The following is a 24,522-nucleotide window of genomic DNA, read 5'->3' as shown; positions in this document are numbered from 1 at the left end:
TTTGAGTTATTGAGAATAATAAGTTTATATTAGCTAAATTATTCAATATAATTATTAATAATAATAATGTGATTAAGTAACTAATATTTAAATATGACGTTATAATATATTTTTGTTAGTTATTTTTTATATTTAAATATTTGAAAATAATCGGTTTATATTAAAAAAATATATTTCGTATAATTAACATGAAATTTCATATTTATGTTAGTTATTTTTTATATTTAAATATAGATTTGTGTTAATTGAAAATAATCAGTTTGTATCAGGAAAAACATATTCCATACAATTAACATGAAATGACAGATAATTGATAACGTTGTTTTCTACCTTTTATTGATGTTAAGTTTCATGAATAAAATCAATTCCTACATAACTTTTATCTTGTTTAATCATCTAGTTTATGTTGTTTTTGCATTGTTTCGTATTTTAGTTGTTTTATACTTTTTTTACTTCTAATCTTTATTATGAGTGTGTGAAATAAAACAATAGGAAGCAATTCTGGTAGAAGAAAACAAGCTAAAGCTCAAGGAAGCATGATTGGACATGAAAGATTGACTTTTACCCAAATAATCATGTCGAGGGGCACCGTGATCAAGTCCAGCACTGCAAACATGGAGAAGGACTCACCTATATGTATATACTGCCTTGGACTACCCTTGGAAGGCCAAAAAACGACCATTGGGTGCCAGGGTCACTCGCTGGGCGAGTAGGTGGCTCGCTGGACGAAAATGACAAACCAGAACTGTAGTATTCGAGTCGTTGGGCGAGCCATATTTTCGCCCAGCGAGTTACATGTCTGGGTACGTCGATTTTAGGCCTCGCTGGGCGAGAATGAAGCCGCTGGGCAAGAGTATCGACCCCAATACGCGAATATGGTTATTTAATCATGTTTCTACGAGAGTATTAGGGGATTCCTCATTTTCACGAATAGAAACACCTTGGGTGCTTGGGAGAGACTCTTGGAGGCTATTAGGGGTGTTGGGAAACTCTCCCTTCTCCTTCTTGGGTTTCCTTCTTCATCCATGGAGGTTTTACCCCTTTTGGGTTGGAGAGGATGATGGGCTACGAAATTGAAAGCGGAGATGCGAATGAGAGCCACAATTGAACCATGGAGCAGTATTCAAAAACCTTGGGAGAGGGATTGTTTCTACTTTATGGTTCAAATTTCTTCCCTATTCTTCAATTTTGTAAAACCCTAGGTTCTCCACCATGGAGAGCAATTTCTATTTGTTGAGATTAGATGTAAAACATTGAATTCTTGTGTAAAATTGTGGTTTTAATTTATATGCTTTTCCAATTCATGTTAGTATTTGATTTCCATGCTTAATGTGGATTGTTCTCATGCTTTATTTGTGATTCTTGAGGTGTTGGCAAACATCTTTAGAATCTAGATTTGAAATTAAATACCTAATGGATGCTTGTATCTAGGAATAGAACTTGGTTCATTAGTAATCTTAGATTCTTGAAACTAATGCATGATTTCACTTGTTTAGGATTCAAGGAATTGAAACTTGATGAGTAATCATAGGCTCAAAGGCTCTAGGAATAGGATTTAAGTATTCTTGTGAATTGATTTTAACATGAATATGGAATTGGGATAATTTAGAATGCATGAGAATGAAATGGTTGAAGTCTAATCTTGACAAATTGTAAATATACTATGTTAATTTCTTGTTGCACACCAACTGTTTGATAAAAATACAAAAAAGAGTTTTCATTGTGTTTGTGAGAACTTTGTGTCTAATTGAGTCGTGAATTGCGAGAGTTGGCATGCGTTGCACAAGTTCCTTGGGAGAGAACGATAAAAATACTTATTACTTGCTATGTGTGACCGGTGCACTTGTCGTGTTGGTTTTTCACTAACAATAATTGTTAGTTATTTTGTATTGTATAATTGTTGATTACTTTTTAATGTTTGACAACACTTAACTATTCATTAAGTTGATTAATTATTAATATAATTCATATTTCACATTGTTAAATAAGCTTTATGAAGTAAATTTATTTTGCAGGGTCAAATCATTACATTTTCAATGATCAAATCATTACATTTTCATAATCAATATGAAGGGTCTGGTTTTGACGGCAAGCAATACTTATTGCGTCTTTTCAATACCTCTGTAGTTTGATTTAGTGGATGGCCTTTAAATTTGGTGAATCAGTTTTCTAGTACTATATTCAATATGTCTATAAATTTGGTTCAATATACTTATTAATTTGGTTTTGTGATAGTCTAATATTTTGTGTTAATTTGTTTACTGCAGGTAGTTTATTTCATTGAAGTTGTTCTTTTTCATTATAAAGTATTTTGAAATTAATTATGAATAGTTCTTCTCATGATAAAGTATGGTCAAATCAATTATAAATCTTTCTTTTCAAATTTGACATTATTTATCATGAAGTGTGACTATAATTAACTATAATAAACTTATTTTACTTTCAATGGTTAAATAATTTTTCTACGATATTATGATCGATTTAATATAGTTATAAAAATAATAATTTACCTTGTATAAGATTAATATTATAGAAAAATTCATTAATAAAACAAACATATTATACAATTATTAAAATGATTATTATGTATAATTATAAAATATATAATATTACTTATTATAGAACTATCAAAGGATTTGAAAATATCTTTTTTAATTATTATTTAAATTAAGTATTCATTTACCTTCTATAATATTACTTATTATAGAAAAGTCAGAAAAATGTACTATGTAATTAATAACACAATTATTGTGAATCATAATACATGAATTGTACTATAAAGTTCTATAATATATTAAAATGAATTGTATTTTTTTTTTGTTATTGTTAGAGTTAAACGTATATATTTTGTGCAATATGATACATATCAAAATGTAAAGACATGCTAATACTTATCAGAATACATCTCCTAATACATAAAAAAATAAACAAACTGTGAACATTATACCAATAAAGAAAAGAGATAAATAATCAATTGGTTTTACATACTAATTGTGAATATTCATGGTAGCAAATATGCACTTGTACACAAACTACGTTTCTAAAGCTTCACTTCATTTTGTGAATAAACATTAACAACATACAATGACAACAAATACACATGTAATAAAATATAAAATCTCTTGTTATTCATATTAGAATGAATTCACCATAGTCATGTTTAATATTGTAGACAATTTGTTATGAAACTAAAATCTTTCTCATTGGATGTTTAAAGTTTATCACACCATGTTCACTATGAAACATACGCCCTGCAAATCCAACCAAAGTTATGCATTATAGTTGTATTACTTTCACACACAAAAAAGAAATGTAATCTCAATGGTGATTTAGAATCAACGTTTTGACATTAGAGAATCTTTCATAAATTATAACTTTTCCCAATGCTAAATTACAAAATCAGATCTAGCAAAGATAAAGATAAACCACATTTACATACCAATTGGAAATGGTGCAAATGATTTAGCACAACTACTGAACCATCATTTGCAACACCCCAGTAGAATCCAATATGACCATTGGGATCATGATCAAACACATACAACATGTGGGTAAAAATGTTCTATTCCCAACATACATAAAAAATTAAAATGAAAAGAATAAAAAGTAAAAATAAATTAAAAATAAGTAAACTCCATACAACAAAAAAGTAATAAAACACTAAATCTTACTTGCTAATAGAGGAATGAAAGAACATGTTACCAGAAAAGCCTAAAAGGTACAAAATAACATATTAAAATAAATCATCTCCACAAATCAAAAATAAGTAATAAACTTATCTTTTAACAACAAAATGGTACTAACAATAATTCATCAACATAATAAACTTATCTTTTAACAACAAAATGGTACGAATAATCATTCATCAACAATAAGAACAAAAAATTGAGAAATACAAAAAAGAAAACAACAATAGAGGAAAATGAAAAAAAAACTTATGAAAAACATAAGCAAAAAAAAAGTAAAAGATAATGAACAATACCAGACGGATGAAACCAAAATCCCAAAAGCTTATCTCCTGAAAGTGTAAGGGAAAAAGAACAAAAAAAAAGTAACAAAAACCTAAAATGTAAAGAACAACTTCTTATATAAAATCAACTTTACAGAATAAACAAATCCTAAACTTACCGTATATCAATAACATAGTATATCAACAACATAACATATTAAAATGAAGAAATAGACTTACCAAGAAAAACAAATGCGTAAATGTTGCCCTTTAACAACAACACAATACCAAACCAAACCAAACCAAAGAAGAAAAATATTAAAGAATGAAACTTTAAAAAATTAAAAGAAAAAAAACAACATATTACCAAACCAAAGAACCATCAAAAACCTACATTTCAAACTAAAGTATCAAAGTACTCGCGCCAAGAACTATCACCTCTACATTTGAAAAAGGATAAGGAAAAAGACAAAATAACCTTCAACCCTAGAAAAAAATGAAACCCAATATTGAAAAAGGTTGGATAAAAATGACAATTTGTTATGATAGGAGAGCAGAAAAAAGAAGAAAAAATGTACTATCCCATACCAAACCATCTTTAACACAAAAAAACATGAAAAAAATCAAACCTTTCATGAAGAACAATAAAAACAAGAAGCAATCTGCATGAAGAAGAAGAAAGAAAAAGAAGGGTCTACGGAGAAGAAGAAGAAAAGAAGAAAAAGAAGAAAAAAAAGGAAAAAAAAGTACAACAAAAACTAACCTTGACGGAGCAAACATTCTGTTTTGCATGAAGAACAATAAACAGGAAGAAAATAAAATTTAACTTCGTATGAAGAAGAAGAAAGTAGAAGGATTCAAGAAGAAGAAGAAGAAGAAAAGGAAGAAAAAAAGCAAAAACTAACCTTCAAAGCAAACGTTCAAAATAGATTGCTGCTTAGAGAAAATGTTACTGAACAGATTGTCTTAGAGAAGAAGGATTTTCAAATCTTTAACACAAAAAACATGAAAAAAATTAAACCTTTCATGAAAAACAACTATGCATGAAGAACAATAAACACATGAAGCAAAAAAAAAAATTTCGTATGAAGAAGAAGAAAAAAGAAGGTTCCACGAAGAAGAAGAAGAAGAAGGAAAAAGTACAACAAAACTAACCTTGACCGACGAAGCAAACATTCTGTTTTTGCATGAAGAACAAAAAGAAAATAAAATTTAATTTCGTATGAAGAAAAAGAAAGTAGAAGGATTCAAGAAGAAGAAGAAGAAGAAAAGTTAGAACAAAAGAAAAAACTGAGCTTCAAAGCAAATGTTCAAAACAAATTGCTACTTGGAGAAGATGTTACTAAACAGATTGCCTTAAAGAAGAAGGATTTTCAAATCTGTTAGCAAACGTCTATCAAATCATTAAAGACCCTTCACCATCAAACACTACCGGTTAGATGATGAAAAAAATCCAAGGTTTGGACACGTGTCAAAATAATAGAAAGGACTAGTTTTATATATATATATATATATATATATATATATATATATATATATATATATATATATATATATATATATATATATATTAGATACATGCATGTTCAAATATATGCACGTGAAAAGTTGATTTTAAAAATTGTAAATTTTGATGTAGAAAAAATATTGAAAAATTAAGGCATAGAGTAGTCGATTTGGTAAATAAGCATAATTAATTTCTTTGTTATTTTAAAGCCTTCCATTCCTTAGTTAACTCTTTGTTTAATTGGTAAATAAGCATAATTAATTACTCACGTTACACTTGAATCCACTACAATAAAGTGTTTAGCGTTGAGGATCTTTGTCACCATCCCAAGGATTGCTAAATTAAAGCCATGCAAGTTTCTCAGAGACACGAGCCACTATTTTGCTTTCCTATAGCAATTTTTTTCTTTTCTTCTAATAAGTTTCTCCCATCTTATCCATTTCACTCCTTTACCATTGTTTGCCCTACCAAAACCAGTTATGCACCCTTTGAATGACACTGTAGCCTGTTTGCCTCTTTTTATAGTCTCTTTTTCTCTTTTTCATTTGATTGTAGACTCTAAATTTTATGTTATTCCGTTTATATTTATCACTCTCAATTACTGATTTCAAAATTAAGAAAAGTGGTCAATTTAATCAGTAATAACAAACTTATCCTACATTTACACCTTTTTCCATTAGAACTACCCTTACTACTAATATTATAATATTTTCTCACTCAATGTAATTAGGAAAATATTACGAATTAAACTATATAAAAAAAGTTGACAGTAATTCATAAACAAGAACTGAGTAATTTTTGACCTGTCTCAGCTTCACGTACTAATTGTAAATGTTGAAACCCATGGTTGCCAAATCATAGTTGTTTCTTAAGAACCTAACGTCATTTATTTCAAAGGATAATGAGACTTCATTCAAACTTATACCACTACACATAACAAAAGGCCTCATTTTGAAACTGTGCAGATTCTCAGAGTTCATACGCTGGAAATTTAGCCAGGGAAGGATCGATCATATCCAAGAAAAGATAAGCCATGCCTCCTTTCCCTTCAAACAATGAATATGGTCTATCACCTCCATGCATTTCACCTTCAGATATCAGCTTATGAGCTCTGTCAAGCAAAAAGCAAGCAAAAGCCTTGGCTCTGTACAGATGCTTCACATTCCCTGTAAGTTGGTACAGTGACAGAAACACATATGCATTCCCACTTATACCATGGCATATCCCAACTTTCTTCAGCAGACCACGATTCCAAACCACCTCTCCTGCTTCCATTGCTGCATCCAAGAATTCTTTATCTCCAAAAACCTGTGGATTTCAGAAATATATAACTTTTCCAACTCCCTAAACGATTATAAAGATGTTAACAAGTGAGTTCAACTTATCTAACTATAACCTTAGCTGCTTTGGCAAGTGTAAGGGCTATCCCTGGAGCCCCATGACACCAATGCACAAGAACATCGCTCTTCCTATCATCTTCACTAGCAGGATAGTTTCCACTGGGAAAACGATTGCTTATCATGTATTTCAGAGTTCCCTTAACGTCCTCAACTTCATCTGGCTTCAACTCCATATCCATCAGCACATGCATAATCCCAGCCAATCCATGTGCAGCACCCCAATACTTCTCCCCATACCATTCATACATCAATGGGCAACTTCCCTTCCTACCCAACCTCCTTCCACTTTTGATAACTTCATCAACAACCATAGCCTGAAATTTTTGAAAAACAAAAACAACCCCAATGTACTCATTGAGTCCTCTCACCAATTCAGCACACAACAGACTGAAAAATGATAGCAATAGTTGAGACCAAACCCACTGTATAACTGGAAGAAACTGTCCCCTGACCAAGGTTCTTGTTTAGGAACAAACAGGCCCACAGAAAACCAACTCTCCCATATAACAACTCGTCAGGAAGATCTTTTGACAGCTTAATCTGCACCCCAAAAGGTTGTTAATTCTTATCACTGCATTCATCACATATATTTTGATCTCAAACAGTTAATGTATCACTATAACAATAACTTCAAAACAACTAGAATAAATAAGTGAGACAGAACCATTTTCGATGGCAGAGTTCTAGCCTCTAGCCAAACACAAGATTATGGACGGTAAATTCAAATCATAGCCTGTTCATTCAAAACTAGCTGAAACAACTATGGATATTTGAACATTGGATAAAAATATTTACACTAAATTTGCTTGTAGACGAAAAAACAAAACAAAATCCTAACGTAAACCACTTCACTTCAAAATCAATTTGAAGCTATATCAATTTCATCCGTGATCAAACTTTACAAATCCTAATTCAAACACGTACTTAAAAGTGATGAAAAGATCACCTTTTCGAACTGAGCCAAGTAGTACTTCAAGGACTCATCATCTCCGGCGTGTTTTGCAGCGACGGCCCCGAGAGAGCACACGCCAGCACGCCCACAAATAAAGGTCACGTCCCTGTCACCCATTCATTCAAAGGGTAAACCATTACACTTAAACATGAAAGTAAAATTGAAACAGAGAGAACCTGGAACGAACGGAAGCTGCATCACAAGCCTTCACAATCTGAGAGCAAAGAGAAAGATCGTTCCCGTTGCGTGTCACTTCGTAAGACTTCAAGAGTAGAAAAGCCGTGCCCAGAACGCCGCAGTAGAGACTAAAGTCTCCATCTTTTTTCCCAGACACTCCCCACGTTTCTATCACTATCTGGCACCAAACCACACACGCGTCAGAGCAGAGAAGCGCGGGTCAAAAACAAGAAAGAGAAGGAATTGAGGGTAGGATTCGTTTGGTACGGTTTCTTTGAGGTCTAGAGCGGCGCGTTTGAGACGCTCCGAGAGTGGCGCGTGGGGCATGGCTACTAGCTTCGTGAGTGAGTCCCCCACTGTAAGCGCTTCTTCTTGTTCCTGCGGAGTAGACGGCGTCGCTTCGGGTACGAATTCGGGCATCGGGTTCTGGAAGAACCGAACCGCCATTGTTTCAGGTCTGAAGAGAAGATTCTAGAAATCCAAATAGAAGAATGAAAGAAGCAAATGAAGAGAAGAACGGTGCTGATGCTTATTTTTAGAAAGCGTCACTGTTTCGGTGCTCGTGTATTTTGATGTGTCGAGCTATTACGCTTACACCTCGTCTCTATCTATGTCTGCGTGGCTTCTAATGAATGTTTATCGGGTAAAAAATAAATTAAAATTATTCTTTCTCTTGTAACGAAGATCTTTCTACTCTTAAGATTGTTTTGTCAAAGATTTGGAGCATTCAGATGCAAATTTCTTCCATGATCTTGTTTTGATATTGGGAAAATTCCATGAATTAGTAGTTGAAACTGCTGAAATTTCTTGTCCTGAGAGCAGTGACTTCAAACCATGAACACAATGATTTGGTTCTTTGAATAAAAGAAAGGCTCAAGCTACTAAAATAAATCACAAGATGGGAAAGAAAATGAGTTTTTCATCTGAATACTTACACATGACATCACTTTCTAATTACATGCTTGTTCCCTCAATTACTGAACTTTTGATCAACTGATTCTTTAGCAAAGGAATCATAGGTTACCCTTTGGGAAATTTTTTTCCTTTATATCATTTCCACCATAGGCTTGAACGAGTGTTTGATCATGAATCATGAGCAAACATATATGTATATACAAATTAAGCTTGTGGTCTTTGACAGGTGATTTCACTAATCACAGTTTACAATTACAGCTTCTTCTAAAGCTAAAAATTCAAGCCTCCCCAAAACTTATCCTATCTAGACTCTTGAATCTACTCATTCTGAAACTGTTTTCCTTCAAATGTCTGTCCGAACATCCACTTTGCAGGTGCTACATTGTAAGATGTGAGTGTTTTTCCACTGCTGATTGTTACCTCAAACGACAGAGGCTGGTTTTGAAAGTTGACATTGCAATGCCAGTTTTGTCCCCAGTTTCTAGCCATTGGTATCCACCCTGTTCTAGACCCCTTCACTTTCACAGCAATCACTTCACCATCCATACCAACATTGGAAATCAGCACCTGATAGAAGTGAGAACCCCCACTCATTGTGAATCTCATGCCACCACTTCTTTCACACTTTACTCTGCAACAAACTTAAATATTAACAATGGAGTCAAATGTGTTTTAAGTCTCTCTACTTTGAACCAAATATTTTGGTCTGAAAAGAGAGATCCTAAAACAAAATTCAATCTTTATCATTGAAACTCTAATTTTGGTTACCTTCTATACTGAACCGGCACTATATCAGCTCTATTCTTGGCAATTTCAGCAAATGCAGGCTTCGACATCTCAAAATGTTCCCTTGGAAAATTGCACCAGCCACCATAATCAACTGAAAGACCGTAATTTGGAGCACAGAAATCTGTTACAGTAACAACTACAGAAGGGCTTCCCATCACGCACCACAAGATGTGATCAACACATCTGATTTCATAGCAGGCCCCACATGTGCTCCCTCTGCTGAACAACATGGTGCTTAAGCCAGCACTGCGTTTTCCATAACTTTCCTTGTGGAGATCTCCATAACCGCAAGCTCCTTCTGCAACACATAGAACAACCACATTGTCAAAACCATGATGCTGTTTTCATCCTGAGACTATGTAAGAAGAACCAAGGAGAAAGAGAAGTAGTACCGGTGACAAGAGACCCCTCTGAGTCTTTGGCATATGTTGCAGTGGCTTTCTTCCATTCTTGGTCCTTGTAAGCGAAAATCTTGCATGAGTGTAGTAAAATCAAGTAGAGAAGTGTAGACTGAAGAGCACCCATTTGAGAAAATTGAGCTTAGAAACTGATTAAAACTTTAAATTCAAATTCTTATATGTGTATTATGCTTTTGTCGTATGTGGGGCTAAGAAAGGGCTAAACAAATAGTAAAAGGAGGTTTCTTTTCTAATGCAAATGATTATTATCTGATCTCCTTGCTAAAGATGGAGATATGGCTCCGGTAAAAGTTCAAAATGGTTTTTCCAAAAAACTGAAATGCACACTTACATTTCAAAATATGAATCAAAGGTAATGAATTTAATATTTTTGAAATAAATAGTTTTGAGCCCTTCTAACGTACATCTCTAAACGTGAGATGTGAAAATGGATCAAACTTGGATCCAATTTTCCAAAATCTTTTCTCGGATCAAACTTAACTTTATACGATTGAAAATAAATCATCACCTGTATTGTTCTCTTTAGCGTCAACTTCATTATGGTTTTATTTTTAAAAAATACCTAAAAAATGTAAAGATGAAAAAATATTTAAACTACCTTAAATATCGACTTTCAAACTATGTGATATTATGAGTGCAGTAGGAACATTTATTAATTTTTATTATATTTTTATAAGTTTTTCTATCATAATTATTTATATCGGTAATTTGATTTTTAAAATATTAAATGTTATTAAATAATAGTTTAAATATTTAATTTATTTATTTATCTAAATTATATATATTTTAGTTTCTAATTATTTTCTTTATAATAATATTTGATGAAATAAAAAAATAAATTAACATTTGATTACATTACTCAAATTAATAATTTATTATAATATAATAAATATATAAAATAAATTAAAAAAATAAAATACTTTTAAATAAGTCCATATAATAACCTACTAATTTGAAGTGAGTCTAACCACAAGTTGAAAATATTTTTCTTTTACATAGTGAACTCTTATTTTAGGTTTTTTCGCACGTGATATACGTTGAATTTGTAATTTGTGAAGTAAAAAGAATGAATAAATTTCACAGTTGAAGCAAACTGAAAGCAATTAAAAGTTTGAGACTCCCCAACCGAAAATCAAACAAAGCCCTAAGCATAGACAAATTTGAGAAAAGATGATTAATTTCCAAATGATGGGGACATGAAAGAAGCCGAAAAATATGGTAATTTGTTGCACATTCCGAGGAAGTTTTTTTTCTTTTGTTTACTTTTGGTGCTTTTGTCTTGTCTATTCTTTTTAGGCAAGAACGCAGTGGAGAGTCCAAAAGGGTGGTTTGGAGGGTGCAACTGGATGTGGTTCATTCATACAGAAAGGGTTTTAGGGTTTGTGTTGGTGGCAGACACACAAAACACGAAAGCTCTTCTACTACTCTTTGTTCACTGCTTTATTAATTATTTTGTTTCTCAGACATCCAGTGTTTTAAGGATTTGGTTAGTTCATTTATGCTTTATTCTCTTTTTCTTTCTAACATCTTTTCATGGTATGAAAATATATAATATAATATAATATGATGAAGTGATGATATAATTGTTTGTTAATTATGAGAAGATAAATTTGTATAGAACTTAAATTCTCAGTTAGTTTTTTAGCTTCTGGAAAGGAAATAAGAATGTTTGAGTAAATAATACTCATACTTTGATATATTTATTTTATAGATTACACACAATTTTTGTTAGTATTCACTTTGATATATTTTATAGAATAACACCTTGATAGTAAATTAATATTTTATATTAGAATAGTCACTTAACAACTTTAAAGGTAAAATAGTTATTAAAAAAAATTATATATGTAAAGAAAGAAAGAAATTGAAAAGTAAAATAGTAAATATCAAATTGATGTAAAAAAATTTTAATGTCAAAATAATATGATCTTTAGTCAAATAACTAGGATAATGATAAAATATGGAGGAGGGTATGAAAAAATAGGTTAAATGTATTTTTAATTTCTAATATTTAACAAAAAATTGAAATTTATTTTATCTTAAATTTTGATATATTTTTATTTTCAAATTTTAAAAATAAACAAATATATTATTTTTAACTCAATTATATTAAATTTTTTGACATGTCCAAATATATTTTGGACTAATATTTGGGTTATTTATATTGTTTAATACACTATAACTCAAAAGTTGGCACATACATTCCTGAAATACCATTAAAAAATTATATCATTGGACTAAAAGATTATATAAATTTATTATCAGTTTGAGACATAAATAAGTTTTAATTTTACATTTAAATTTATATATTAAAAATATATTTAACCTAAAAAAATAATTATAGAACTTAAAAAGAGAATCAATGTAATTCTTTAAGGAAAAAGTCAGAAATCTAAATCATTTCGATAAAAAATAAAATAAAATTGGAGGTTATTTCTTAAATTAATATAGTGGATGATTATTCAACTTGGTGAATGAGTACCTTCACCAATCATTCTTTATCATAGTGTGTGGCTCCTACTAATCTTCAAAGGTTAAAAAAAACAATGATTTCAACTAACATTTGCAAAGACCAACAAACTTCTCTCTCAAGATCACTTGGAATAATGGAGTGACATCCCAATCATCACACAATCAACTAAGTATAATTGTTAAAAAAATAAAAAAATAAAAAAAAACTTTATAACATATAGTGGGTTTGTGTATATCCAAACTCACAAAATAATAGAATCACACTAAATTCGTTTAACAAAAACAAAAATTATGAAATATAACACATGATGCAATGGTTAGTGTAATGGATTAAATCCAAAGTTTGCATTAACATACGCAAATACATCTGTGAATAATACAAAAGAAAAGAAACCAATTCTTGCTTATCACAAATGTGTCCGAATATATAATACAAAATAAAATGAACCTGTTCCTGCATGTATATGTTCCCTATAACATATTATGATTGTACATTGAGCTAGAAGTCATTAATATACACATATTTGATACAGTAAGTTATGTTGATGTTTCTTTGGATTTTATTTTTTCTCTGTTTAAAAAAAGATTTTGAAAGGTCACTTTTAGACTATGAGACAAACACAAATCATAACTATAAGGGAGTAGTTGCAACGATGAGAAGTGACAACAACAAAACACCAACAACAAAAAAATGATCAGAGTTATGAATTTCAAATTGAAAAACATGGAATGTGAGTTTCAAGAGGAGAATTTATTGTTGAAAAAGAAAGGAACAAATAAGTTTGGAGTTGAAAAAAAAAGTTTGAAAAAATACAATAAGTCTAAGTATTTACTAATCATGAGATATTATATTAATTATAAGTTCATATAAATTTGTTGTTTATTACCCTGCACCACTTGTTATGAGAAGTGGAGTATTCAGCATAATAACTCATTATTAATTATTTTTCTACTTTTGTATTAGTGAAAAAAGAGCTTATTAAAAACAAAAAGGTGTGAAAATATATATCTAAGAATTTGCTATTGATATTTTGATTTACCGCATCATTAAAATTATTCATCTTGAAAAGCATCGATTTATTTCATACTTACAAGTGACGTCGTCAAAATAATTAAAATTTTCAAATTTGAATCTTGAATTTACATTATTTTTAATTTTTCTATTAAAAAAACTTGGCCATTATTTATAGTATTTACAAACGCAGACCTATTAATATTTTTTTAATAAATAATATTTTATTAATAATAGGATATCATTAACAAATGTTATTTCTATTAACTAAATTGAATATATACGTGGTATATGTATACATGTAACTGATGAGGTAATTTCATTCTTAACTATCACCAAATTATATCTTGTACTTTTATTTTGTAAAATCAATTTTAGTTAAAACCGAATTTGAGTTGAAATATTTACTTATAGAGACGATTATTATATCAAAACATTTGGTTTTAAAGTTCAATAGAATATCAAAGTCGCTTTGGCCGAGTGGTTAAGGCGTGTGCCTGCTAAGTACATGGGGTTTCCCCGCGAGAGTTCGAATCTCTCAGGCGACGTCGTTTTAATTTCTGTTACTTTTGGTTCATTTTATAATACAGAATGATGTTTAAGAATTTATAGTTTCAAGAATCAATTTATTAAATTTAAAGACTAATTTGATTTACTCAATAAACATTTTGAAAAAAGTAAATAACTATTTTTAATATTGTACAATGTTAAATACAAAAATCATCAAAAAGTTAGGTAAAATTAAATTATCGCGAACAAAATTATATTGCATGTTCTATAAGATATATAACTCATAGTTTTTATTGAAGTTTGTTGTATCCATCACACTGCATATGAAGGATTCCATTATTTAAATTTGTCAAACAGAAAGTTCATTTTTTTCAATTTTGCTTTTCTTAATTTTTCATATAGAGAAGTTGGATGCATAGGTTCTAAATACCGGTGATTTCATGTAATAATTTCAGCATTCATTATAGGTGATTTTATGTAATAATTTATATTATTTTAATATCTTATTTAATAGTGTATTATAAAATATAATTTTATATAGTTAATAATTCATAAGTAATTAGAGACAAACACATAACTACAATCACTTTCAAATATAGAAGTTAAATCTAATTCCTATGATTCTGTATATATAGAGTTGACCGAACATCTTTCTTCTAAGATAAAACTACATATATTTTCTCATTTTCTCACATCGGTAAAGATGATCATTACAAAAAAAATAATGACAAATACATAAAACACAAACACAAGAGAGGGTAAGTTAATTTATAAATATATATATATATATATATATAATAGTAAAATGACTACATCATAAAATAGCATATTTCAAACATTCATAAAAATACTAATTAAGCATACAATTATAGACTTTCTAGACTTAATTATCTAGATCTCGACATTGATGTATGATTCTTAGTGATTTTTGTACTTGTGATAAAAAAAAGAATATTGCTTGACTTGAGCTGCTCCACTTGAACTAATACATACAAGGTTAGTCCATTTAACCGTCATATGAACCATAGGTAATGACAGAGCTTTTATAGGACAAGGGGGCCATGGCCCCCCAATTTTTGTAATTTTTTGAAATTTATATATTGAATTTTTAATATTTTTATAAAATTTTAAATTAAATGCATATATTAAAAATTAATAAAAATTAGATTATGTATTTTTTATTTTTTTTGGCTTAATTATGTTTTAGGTTCCTGATAAATCTGAGAACTTTCTATTGAGTCGTGATAAATTTTTGTGATCCATTGAGTACTATTTAAGTATTTGATGTTAACTTTTTTTATGGGATGATATAGTTCTTAAGGAGTTGACATAATTATTATCTTTCCATGTCACTTTGCTTACTTGTCACCTATATCATTTTATTATTTTATTATTTTAAAATTTTGTAATTTATAATTTTATAATTTATGATTTTTTTAATTTTATAAATTTATAAATGTATACTTATATATTTTTATTATTTTAATTCAAAATTGTATGATTAATAAACTATAATTTTATTATTTGAATAAAAATAAAAAATATATCATAATTTTATATTTTATAAAATCATAATTTTATAATTATATCATTTTGAATTAAAATATAAAAATTATTAAATTATAAATATATTAAATCAAATAATTATAAAAATTATAAATTCTATTATAAAATTTTAAAATAATAAAATAATAAGATGACATGTGACGACAATTAAGCAATGAGCAAGTAACATTTAAAATATAATTAAGCTTGCATCTTATGAAGCACAATGTTTAATATTAATAAATATTAAAATATAAAATCAAATACAATAAAGAATAAAAATATCTGTTAAGTTTTTTTTTCTAATTTTTTTTACATTGTCTCTTGAATTTTTCATATAGTATACTCATTTCTCAGTGTCACCTATTTTCTTTCTTTTTGTTTTTGAAGAAAAAAAAAAGTTAAAGACAAACTTAATATTTTTACTATCATTTCTTATGTTCTCTTCACTTTTTGAAGAAAAAAACTCTTTTTTTATTTCACTTGCTAGTGAATTATTAGTTTATTATAATTAGCATTATTTTTTTTATCTCACGAGCCTTTGTATGTTCACTTTTTATTAAGATAGAAGAAAAAATAATGTATTATGTGTTTTTTCATAACGAGTTTTCAATTGTGACTTGATTATTAGAGTTTTCTTTTATTAGGTATATCTTTGAATTTTTCATTACATTATGATAAACTATTTTTGAATTTCAAACTTAAAAAAATAAGTCAATTAATGAAGAGTAAAAGAACTTATATTTATTTAAAAAAAAAAAGGAAAACAACTCATGAAGATGAAAATGAAAACAAATTCAAATTCTTTACACAAACCATAATATCGTACTTATAATTTAATTGTTCAATTGGAAGAGTCATTTTTCAAAGTTAAAAAAATTATAGGTGATGATGAGTTTGATATTAATTCTTTGGAACAATATTATATAGGAAAACATAATGAGAATATCCAATAAGTAAAAATGATGAAATTAGGAGAGCGTATATAAAATGGTGTTTATATCAAATACAACTTCAAAATTTTGAATATATTAATTTGGCTTCCCCATAATTATTGGTCAAGATCCGTCACCGACCCTATGGTCATTCTTAATGGCAGGACCTTCTGCCCCTCTCACCACATAATCCTTTCTACACAACATAAGTCTTGAATGGGTATTAAAGTATCAAAATAAACCTCCAGTAATGTCTCCTTATATAAATGTCTCCTCATATCAATGCATACACTAAAAGAACACTATCATAGAATCTCTTTACAAGATTCATGAAATTACGCTAAACTCATACTTTCATCCACAAACATGATTCATCATCAAATTCCAAATACCAAACAATCATACATATTTGTATTTATCCATATTAAGTAATATCATGTTTGTCATCAATTACAATCATCATATATTTCCATACATGCACATATCCATTAAAAAGTCCATCATCATTATCTCAGTTTCATACATCATTATACATATATGCATATTCATCAATTAATCCATCAACAATTCTATAAACAACCATATACTTTTTTGTATTCCAAGTCAAACCAAAATCACAAATAAAAAATTATATTCTTAAAAGGGAAACCTAAAATAAGACAAACATAAGAGACTATTCTAACTGTAGACCTCTAATCAAAGATCCCATCGGTTAAAGTAACAATTCATGTGTTTAAGACCTGTTGTCAAAATTTTAGCTCAATCTAACAATTACAAAACAGGAAACCCACTTTTGCCAAGATGATGTAGACCAAAAAAAATAAGATGGCACTCGGTTCTATAAACCCCGAAATCCACTAATTTGAGTGTGTCCTACAATCCAAAAGTGGCTTTCGATGCCCCTAAGTCAGTGGTCACTGTCTAAGTGGTGCCCGAAGGCACTACAATGATGCTCAACAATATCAGAAACATAGACTTCGTATTTTGAGTTTGAATTATGTAATTTGACACTCTTTGAGCCAATTATCAATATTAAAACATTCTAATGATCATAAATTTCGTGTTCCTTAGTTCAACCAGTGTCATATTACCCAATTCAAATATCCCAGAAGCATTCTTAACAACTCATCAATCAATTTTAAGATTTTCAAAAACTCAATACACATTAACCATGATTATGCACAAATTCCTAAATGATACACAATTAACTTATCAATTTAACATCTTAAACACCCAATTTAATAGATTTCACATTCAACCTAATTTTAGTGAAAATCAACTCTTCAAGTAAACTAAACATGCAATTTCAAAATTCAAAATATAACTCATCAACCATTTTAACATGACAAAACGAATTTCCATAGGAAACTAGTTAAGTTAGCTTCCCTCACCATAAGAATAGTCTCACAACAAATCAACGACAATCGCAAATCTTTTGAATCACGAAAGCTCGAACTCAACCTAGAGACAATGTAAAAAAAAGTAGATCAAACCGAAAGGACTACCGATTAACAAAGAGTGAAAACAAAGACTCTAGGAGCACATGCAACCCAATAAGGATCGCTTGCAAAGCCAAAAATAGATTGGACATCGAAGTAGAATAAAATTTTCGACTTACTCGAATGAAAGTTTTCTTCAATCAGATTCAGAGGTTCTGCGATGATTGAGAAGACATCTACCTTTTAAGAAAAAGAGAAGATTTGAGTGAGTTCACAAGAGGAGGAAATGGAGGTTTTTGAAGAGGAAACCGTAAGGGTGGGTGAGAGTTGCGTTTTTGCTTTGTTAAAGACACTACCTTGGTTTTAGAAGATAGAAAATGAATTTTTACATGATTCTATTGGAATCATTTTACTAGTTACATTTTTATGAACTAATTATTCAAAAAAAAATGTAATTATAGACATTTTACCCCATCTGCACTAACAAGAAAATTATTTACTCATAGACACATTTTTTTTATTTGAATGATGATATCCATATTATTTATTGACTAAACTTATGTATCAACCTTTTCATATGTAAGACCCACTTTATTCCTTACCTTTAATTTAAGGGCTGCCCCAAACGATTGAGCCTTAGGGTCGACCCAATAAGGAAAAAGGAGACCCTAAGTCTACCCTCACACTTCTTTCCCACTTCACTCTTCAGATTTTACGCAGCCGTCAAACCCTCCTTTCGCAACCAGAAGCTCTGCTAGGGTTTAACCCCGATCCCGATCTTGTGAGCTCAACCTCGTCTCCTTGATTCGTGTAAGTATCCTACGCTTCCTCATTCCTTTGCCATTTGTATGCTAGGGTTTCTAGTTGGAATTTCGTGGTGAACCACTCTAAAAGCTCGCTTCGCTATTCTGTTCCAGTCTGTTCGTTTGTCCCGGGAGTTGTCGCGTCCTCGCTGTTGGAGTCGAACCCTTCCTCTAGCTACTTCCAGGTAAGGGAAGCTAGGTTCTGTGGGTCTAAATTCGTTTTTGGCTTGCTTAAAGATTGTTGTATGATTTGTGGACTGTAAGCTGCTGTGTTTTGGTTAAGAATGTCATTGTGGTCTTTGGGTGTGGTGTTTGCATGTTTGTTGTGTGAATGAGCAGCGGCGGGCACTGGTTTTCTCGCCCAAGCGAGCATGCCTCGCCTAGGCGAGACTAACAGGGGCTCGCCCAAGCATTTTTTGTGCGAGCGGTCGCTCAGGCGACCTGGTTTCCTTTTGAGCGAGGTGCAGTCTCGCTTGGGCGAGATGGGGCTCGCCTGGGCGAGACATCGCAGAACCATGGTTTCCCTATCGCGCTCTCGCCTGAGCGAGAGGGTCTCCCTCGCCTGAGCGAAACTTGTTAGCCTGAGCGAGGCTGCGGGCAATTTTGGGTGCAATTGTTGGATGATCCATCGTGTGTGACTTGCTTGTCTGATCTACATGCTCTACTAGGAGGGTACGAGATGATGCCATAATTTATATGTGAGTTCGAGACGGGAATGGTATGTTGCTTTATTGGGTATGATTTGAAAAGCATGAGTTATATGACTTGTCGATTATACCTGATATTAATGTGATGAGCAAATTCTTGATTTGGTGGGTGGAACACGTACAAAGTATGGGTAGGGTATAATTCCATGACTCTTGTAGTTAGAGGTCTTGGTGGCGCCTCATCTGTTGGACGTAATTCCATAGACCCTCTTAAGGGGAGTTTCATGGTGGTGCCTCGACGAAAGGACGTAATTCCACGGGGGGTCGTGGTGGTGCCTAAGGGCCAGGACGTAATTCCACGTAGGTCACGTGGTGGTGCATCTTGTAAGGGTATAATTCCGCGAAGGCCTCGCGGTAATGCCTCACTGCTAGGACATAATTCCACTGCCACGTGGTGGTGCCTCATTATGCGTATTCGGATAGTCAGGTCTTGGGGGTTTTAAATGATTTTGGTAATCTACGTGTGAATGTCTGCTATCCATGTTTGACTCTAATATTTGCATGTTGACTATTGTGATATGAGGTCTCTTTGCACTAGCTTACCTTGTTTGCTTGTTTGGATTGTCTTGTATGTGGCTCTTCTCTTATTGCGATGATCATCAATCCTATTGATGTGAGCATATAAGAGAACATCTGGCAGTGGTAATGGTGAGAGAGATGGTACCGCTTGATGGACTAGACGGGCATTGGGCCCATTATGGGGCCCACCGCTGAAGATTGTATTTTTGCTATGTTTTCTTACTTGTATAAGACTCGTACTAGTAGTTCTCTAGTGTTTTTGTTTTAGGCCGTGTGGGACCTCTTTTATGTTTTATGGATATGTTGGGGTACGGAGTATTTCATTTTTTTCCAAACCTTCGTACCCTCTAGATATTATGTATGTGACGTTTTAGTTAATGGGCTTTAACTATTTAATTGGGACGTTACATCATACATCAACATTTGAATGACCATGTAGTAATTAGGAAATGCTTGTGATCATAAAAGAGAGAAGGACTATGATAAAAAATAGTAAGAAAAAAAAAGTGTTAAAAGTACGTTAGTCACATTATTTTATGTAGTGATGAATATCGGAAAGGTGAGTATGAGTTAGTCTGAGAAATGATAACACCTTCAACCGAAGTCTTAAAACGGTAAAATGGTAAGGAAACACATGTGTTTTAACGATCTTCCACTTTTCTTTAGGTCTAAAAGGAAATTAATTAATGCAATGAGGGCTCACAAAAAGAAACTAACCCTCACGAGGACCCACAAAGTAGAGTTTATCACGAGACAATGACATCAAAGTTAAAACATTCAATAATAAATGTCCATTAAAACACAATGGGACCACTACACACATTGAAACCCCATAAGGAATTACAAAACTACACGCTCTCTCTCCAATTTGGAGATGGCCACATTACATACATTTACTACCAACTGTTACAACACACCACAAAAGTAGGTATACAAAATCAATATGCAAAGAAAAAAAAAATAAGAAAGCATAAGCACCATTGGATGCCCTTGTGCACTCCAAATGGCTACTTTTCTTATCAAAAAAGGAGAGAAACTAATGTCTATATAGCAAACAAAGGGAAGAAAAAGAGGGTTGGAGGCTCATGGAGACTACTTTTGAGTTATGGGACATCACCAACTTTTAACTAGTTCAAATGTACTCATTAGTTGCACCAAAAGGCTTGTGACTAAGGGTAGAAATTTAGACGAGAAGTGTAAGTTGCCTTTGAAACCCAGTTGCCTGGAATAACATCTCTTGCAGAGAGGCTTCTACCAGAGGAAGAGCTCAATTTCACTGAGAATGGCCCCCTTAAAGGTCCCCCAATAATGCACCAATTTGCACCCCAGAGGTGATTCATCTGCAGCCATTCTGTAGATCCTGCCTATCAAATGTCACAATACAACGATTAAGAAGTGAATTTTAAGTCTAATTCAATCTCTTACAAAATCGACTTGTAAGATAATGTTTGCATTCATTTATAGTGTAAATTCATTTTATCTTTAGTTGATGTGAAATTCCTGTCACCAAATAATTAAGAATAAAGTTAAAAGCCTAACTTTTGACACCTACTTACTATGAGAGGAATTACAGTATAAGCACTATATAATGATTTGTTCACAAATAGAGATCAAAGCAACACTTCACTGTTTAGTTTCTGATTTCATAGAGGGAGGAGAAATGAGGAATGTTACTGTTTACATTGGTCCCATGTCACATGCTTTGAGTTCAGAAAATACAGAAAAAGCACCACAATTAGATGGTGCCAATGGGCACCATTATGCAAATGAGGAATAAGGCAGTGATAATATATTTAATAGGAGAGAAGATGTTCTACCAATTGCAAGCTTTGGCAAAAACCTATTACTCCTAAAGTGCAAAAAGATGGTAGTGTTGAGGCACGTGTGGTAAGGAGACACGTCCCCAAAATTTGGAATTGTCAAACTCTGCACAAGGGAGACTAGACAGTAAAAAAAAGAAACATGAATGACCATAATGCTTTATTTCACCTTTGGGCAGTTACTTTTGGTCCAATCTGTAACACTTTTCAAGAACCAGGGTTCCAAAGATGCAATCTCTTGTTGGTAAATATATTAACAATAGATTGTTACCCTCCCGTTGCACTTTATTATTGGTAAAAATAAACTAAGTGTGCTCTCTAGCCATAAAACCATATATTAACAATAGATTTCGCCCTACCACACTACAGGCCATTAGCTGTAACGGCATCTGATTCTCTGAGACCAGAACTTTAAGATTCTTCTCTCGTGCATTATTTTTTTTTTTTGTTCTCCTATTCTTTACTCTTTCTTTCTACAACTTACTCACATATAAATAATGCATGAGAAACATAGATAGAGCAAAAAAAGTTATCAGTGGAAAGATGCATACTTCTCGTATATGCATGGAGCCAATATCTCCCTCTGCATCCTCAAACTCAACCAGAAGTGATAGCCAAAATGGCGTTGAGCCTTCGTTAACATGAAAAGCAATTTTTCTTCCTGGATATTTACACGGTGTTCTGCAAATAACACAATCAGAAATTGATATTTAAAATGAGCCTTTCCCTTGATGAATCCAGAAAAACAAAAGGGCACTTCACTCAGATGCAGATAATGTAGCATCCTGATATATAGAAACAAACAGGGAAGTGCAAACAGAGAGTAACCTTTTTTCCTCTAAGGGGAAGCTGGGTTAATATTATAAGTTAGAAAAACAGTAAAAAAAGTCAAATCTTCACTCCAAACAAAAGAAGGAAAAAACGGTCCCAGTCACAGTCAAAGAGTCCATGCCACATAACAAGGTCCCTCTGCCCCAAATAAAGTAATATAATCAACTGAACCATGTTCACATTCACACTTATTTTTCACACACATATATAGCTGTAAATCACTAAAATTCTTCACATGTGAAATTTAATGTTTGTAAAGCATAATGCATACCTTCGGTAAATGACAGGGATTTGACCACGGTCTCTGAGAGGACCGTTCTCGCCAGCAATGGCCATGCGACCAAAGGCAGCACCACTGAGATCGAAGTGTGTTTGGTCGGAGGGGCAACCCGGGCACTCGTCGGTGATTATGACTGTCACTGCTCGTCTCGAACATATGCTCTTGTCCAAACACCTGACCTTGTAGCAGGCACCACACCCTTCACCATTCATGAACAGCAAGGGCCCCACTGCTCCCACTCGCGCCCTAAATGGCTTCACATCCACCATCGAACCATACCCACATGCCCCACCTTCACACATCATTCACCCAATCAGCCTCCACTCAACACCAACACTACTCACTCATCATTAACCCAACACAACACTCACACCATATAACCAAAATCTTTAAGCTTTTTCACAAAAACTTCTACCAAAACTGCCATAGAGGTTTAAACAATTATGTTTTGACTGTTTCTCAGTCAGAATTAAAAGTTTTCTATGTAAACAAGTAATGCTGCAAATTCCCAAACTGAAACTTAAAGTTTAATTAAGAACGACATTGAAAGCAAAACACTCAGATAAACTAGAGAATCGGGATTGACATAAAGAAAAAAGATGAAAAGACTAAATTGTTGTACTTGTATCAAATCTCAACAAAGATATATCTAAATTTTGCAACTTTCTAGTTAAAATTAAGATTTCACCTAAATAGATTAGAATTCAACACCAAAAACACAATCTAAATTTTGTCTTTATGTCTCTGCTTTTGTATTCACTGAGTTAACTCGGCGAGTGGAGTGTTTTTGTGCGTAGTTTAACGAGTGAAATGTGGAAAGAAGAGATCTTGTGAAGGTAAGTTACCGGTGCTGCCGTCTCCTTCGGGGTCGCCGTACCAGGTGGCGGTTCCGGAGTACCAATGTAGGTCGGGACCGCGGTGCTGGTGCTGAGACTGTCCCTCGGCCGCGTACAACAGCACGAGTTTCAAGGCGAAGCTGAAGCAGGCTAGGCTTTTTGCCGCGGTGGAGGCACGGTGGTGGAGCTGCATTGTAGGAGGAAGAAAAATGGGTGGCACGCCGAAGATGTTGGAAGAAAGAGTGGGACTTGGGGGCGTAGCCGACAGTGTGGTGGCGGCAGAGTGAGTGAGTGTCTGTGGGTTTAGTTTAGTTAGACAGTTAAAATGAGTTTGGGTTTCTTATAGTACAACAGGCATAACCGTGTTTACGATGTGGTCCATTCATTTGGTGTTATTTACGAAAGGGTGCCACTAAGGACTTGAGGTGGGTCCCACCGGTAGTTAAGGCGTTAATTCCGCATTTGCGCGGGTAGAAGGCACAAGGGTCTATTAGTCATATCACCCTGAAAACTAAGAAACAGATTAGTGTCAGTTTTTAAAACGGTAAATAATTAAAATGAGTCACCTTCTAGTTAAAGATTTTATAAATTTTGTAATTTATTTTGGTTTTTTTACAATTAAACAAATTACTGATGTTTTGTTTTATAAAATTATTTTACATAAAATCTTAGTATAACTAAAATGAATTGAATAATTTTTTTTTA

The 24,522-nt window shown here is 32.1% G+C and overlaps 3 protein-coding genes and 1 non-coding gene across 4 annotated transcripts; 1 reads left to right on the top strand and 3 right to left on the bottom strand.

Moving 5' to 3' along the window:
* Positions 1 to 6,210: 6,210 nt before the first annotated feature.
* LOC114170717 (lanC-like protein GCL2) lies at positions 6,211 to 8,578 on the bottom strand. Its single transcript, XM_028056260.1, has 6 exons — positions 8,253 to 8,578; positions 7,985 to 8,163; positions 7,803 to 7,914; positions 7,280 to 7,396; positions 6,853 to 7,170; positions 6,211 to 6,764 (listed from the first exon to the last, which is right to left on the bottom strand). Exons 1-6 carry the CDS (start codon positions 8,430 to 8,432, stop codon positions 6,426 to 6,428), a joined length of 1,245 nt encoding a protein of 414 aa, XP_027912061.1. The 5' UTR covers positions 8,433 to 8,578; the 3' UTR covers positions 6,211 to 6,425.
* Positions 8,579 to 8,884: 306 nt separating this feature from the next.
* LOC114170718 (expansin-A16) lies at positions 8,885 to 10,222 on the bottom strand. The gene is made up of 3 exons (XM_028056262.1): positions 10,082 to 10,222; positions 9,669 to 9,987; positions 8,885 to 9,531 (listed from the first exon to the last, which is right to left on the bottom strand). The coding sequence occupies exons 1-3, from the start codon at positions 10,212 to 10,214 to the stop codon at positions 9,219 to 9,221; spliced, it is 765 nt and encodes a 254-aa protein (XP_027912063.1). The 5' UTR covers positions 10,215 to 10,222; the 3' UTR covers positions 8,885 to 9,218.
* A 3,836-nt stretch (positions 10,223 to 14,058) lies between these two features.
* Positions 14,059 to 14,140, top strand: TRNAS-GCU. The gene has a single exon. It is a non-coding gene; the product is annotated as a tRNA-Ser (tRNA).
* Positions 14,141 to 20,812: 6,672 nt separating this feature from the next.
* Positions 20,813 to 24,125, bottom strand: LOC114168418 (expansin-B3). Its single transcript, XM_028053215.1, has 4 exons — positions 23,827 to 24,125; positions 22,973 to 23,273; positions 22,422 to 22,551; positions 20,813 to 21,414 (listed from the first exon to the last, which is right to left on the bottom strand). Exons 1-4 carry the CDS (start codon positions 24,008 to 24,010, stop codon positions 21,220 to 21,222), a joined length of 810 nt encoding a protein of 269 aa, XP_027909016.1. The 5' UTR covers positions 24,011 to 24,125; the 3' UTR covers positions 20,813 to 21,219.
* Positions 24,126 to 24,522: the final 397 nt, after the last annotated feature.

This window comes from Vigna unguiculata, chromosome 11 (genome assembly GCF_004118075.2).
Source record: "Vigna unguiculata cultivar IT97K-499-35 chromosome 11, ASM411807v1, whole genome shotgun sequence".
In the NCBI taxonomy this organism is placed as follows: domain Eukaryota; kingdom Viridiplantae; phylum Streptophyta; class Magnoliopsida; order Fabales; family Fabaceae; genus Vigna; species Vigna unguiculata.
The sequence above is the reverse complement of the archived record's forward strand: the minus strand, read 5'-3'. Positions and strand labels throughout refer to the sequence as shown.

Excerpts from the sequence above, each read along its gene's own strand:
- LOC114170718 (XM_028056262.1), bottom strand. The coding sequence starts at position 10,214 with ATGGGTGCTCTTCAGTCTACACTTCTCTACTTGATTTTACTACACTCA. Across the intron at positions 9,988-10,081 it reads AGAGGGGTCTCTTGTCACCG|AAGGAGCTTGCGGTTATGGA; the intron begins GTACTACTTCTC and ends TATGTGTTGCAG. Across the intron at positions 9,532-9,668 it reads GTGCCGGTTCAGTATAGAAG|AGTAAAGTGTGAAAGAAGTG; the intron begins GTAACCAAAATT and ends AGTTTGTTGCAG.
- LOC114168418 (XM_028053215.1), bottom strand. The coding sequence starts at position 24,010 with ATGCAGCTCCACCACCGTGCCTCCACCGCGGCAAAAAGCCTAGCCTGC. Across the intron at positions 22,552-22,972 it reads ATCCCTGTCATTTACCGAAG|AACACCGTGTAAATATCCAG; the intron begins GTATGCATTATG and ends TGTTATTTGCAG. Across the intron at positions 21,415-22,421 it reads GCTCCATGCATATACGAGAA|GCAGGATCTACAGAATGGCT; the intron begins GTATGCATCTTT and ends GACATTTGATAG.
- LOC114170717 (XM_028056260.1), bottom strand. The coding sequence starts at position 8,432 with ATGGCGGTTCGGTTCTTCCAGAACCCGATGCCCGAATTCGTACCCGAA. Across the intron at positions 8,164-8,252 it reads CTCTAGACCTCAAAGAAACC|ATAGTGATAGAAACGTGGGG; the intron begins GTACCAAACGAA and ends GTTTGGTGCCAG. Across the intron at positions 7,171-7,279 it reads CAGTTTCTTCCAGTTATACA|GCTATGGTTGTTGATGAAGT; the intron begins GTGGGTTTGGTC and ends CAAAAATTTCAG.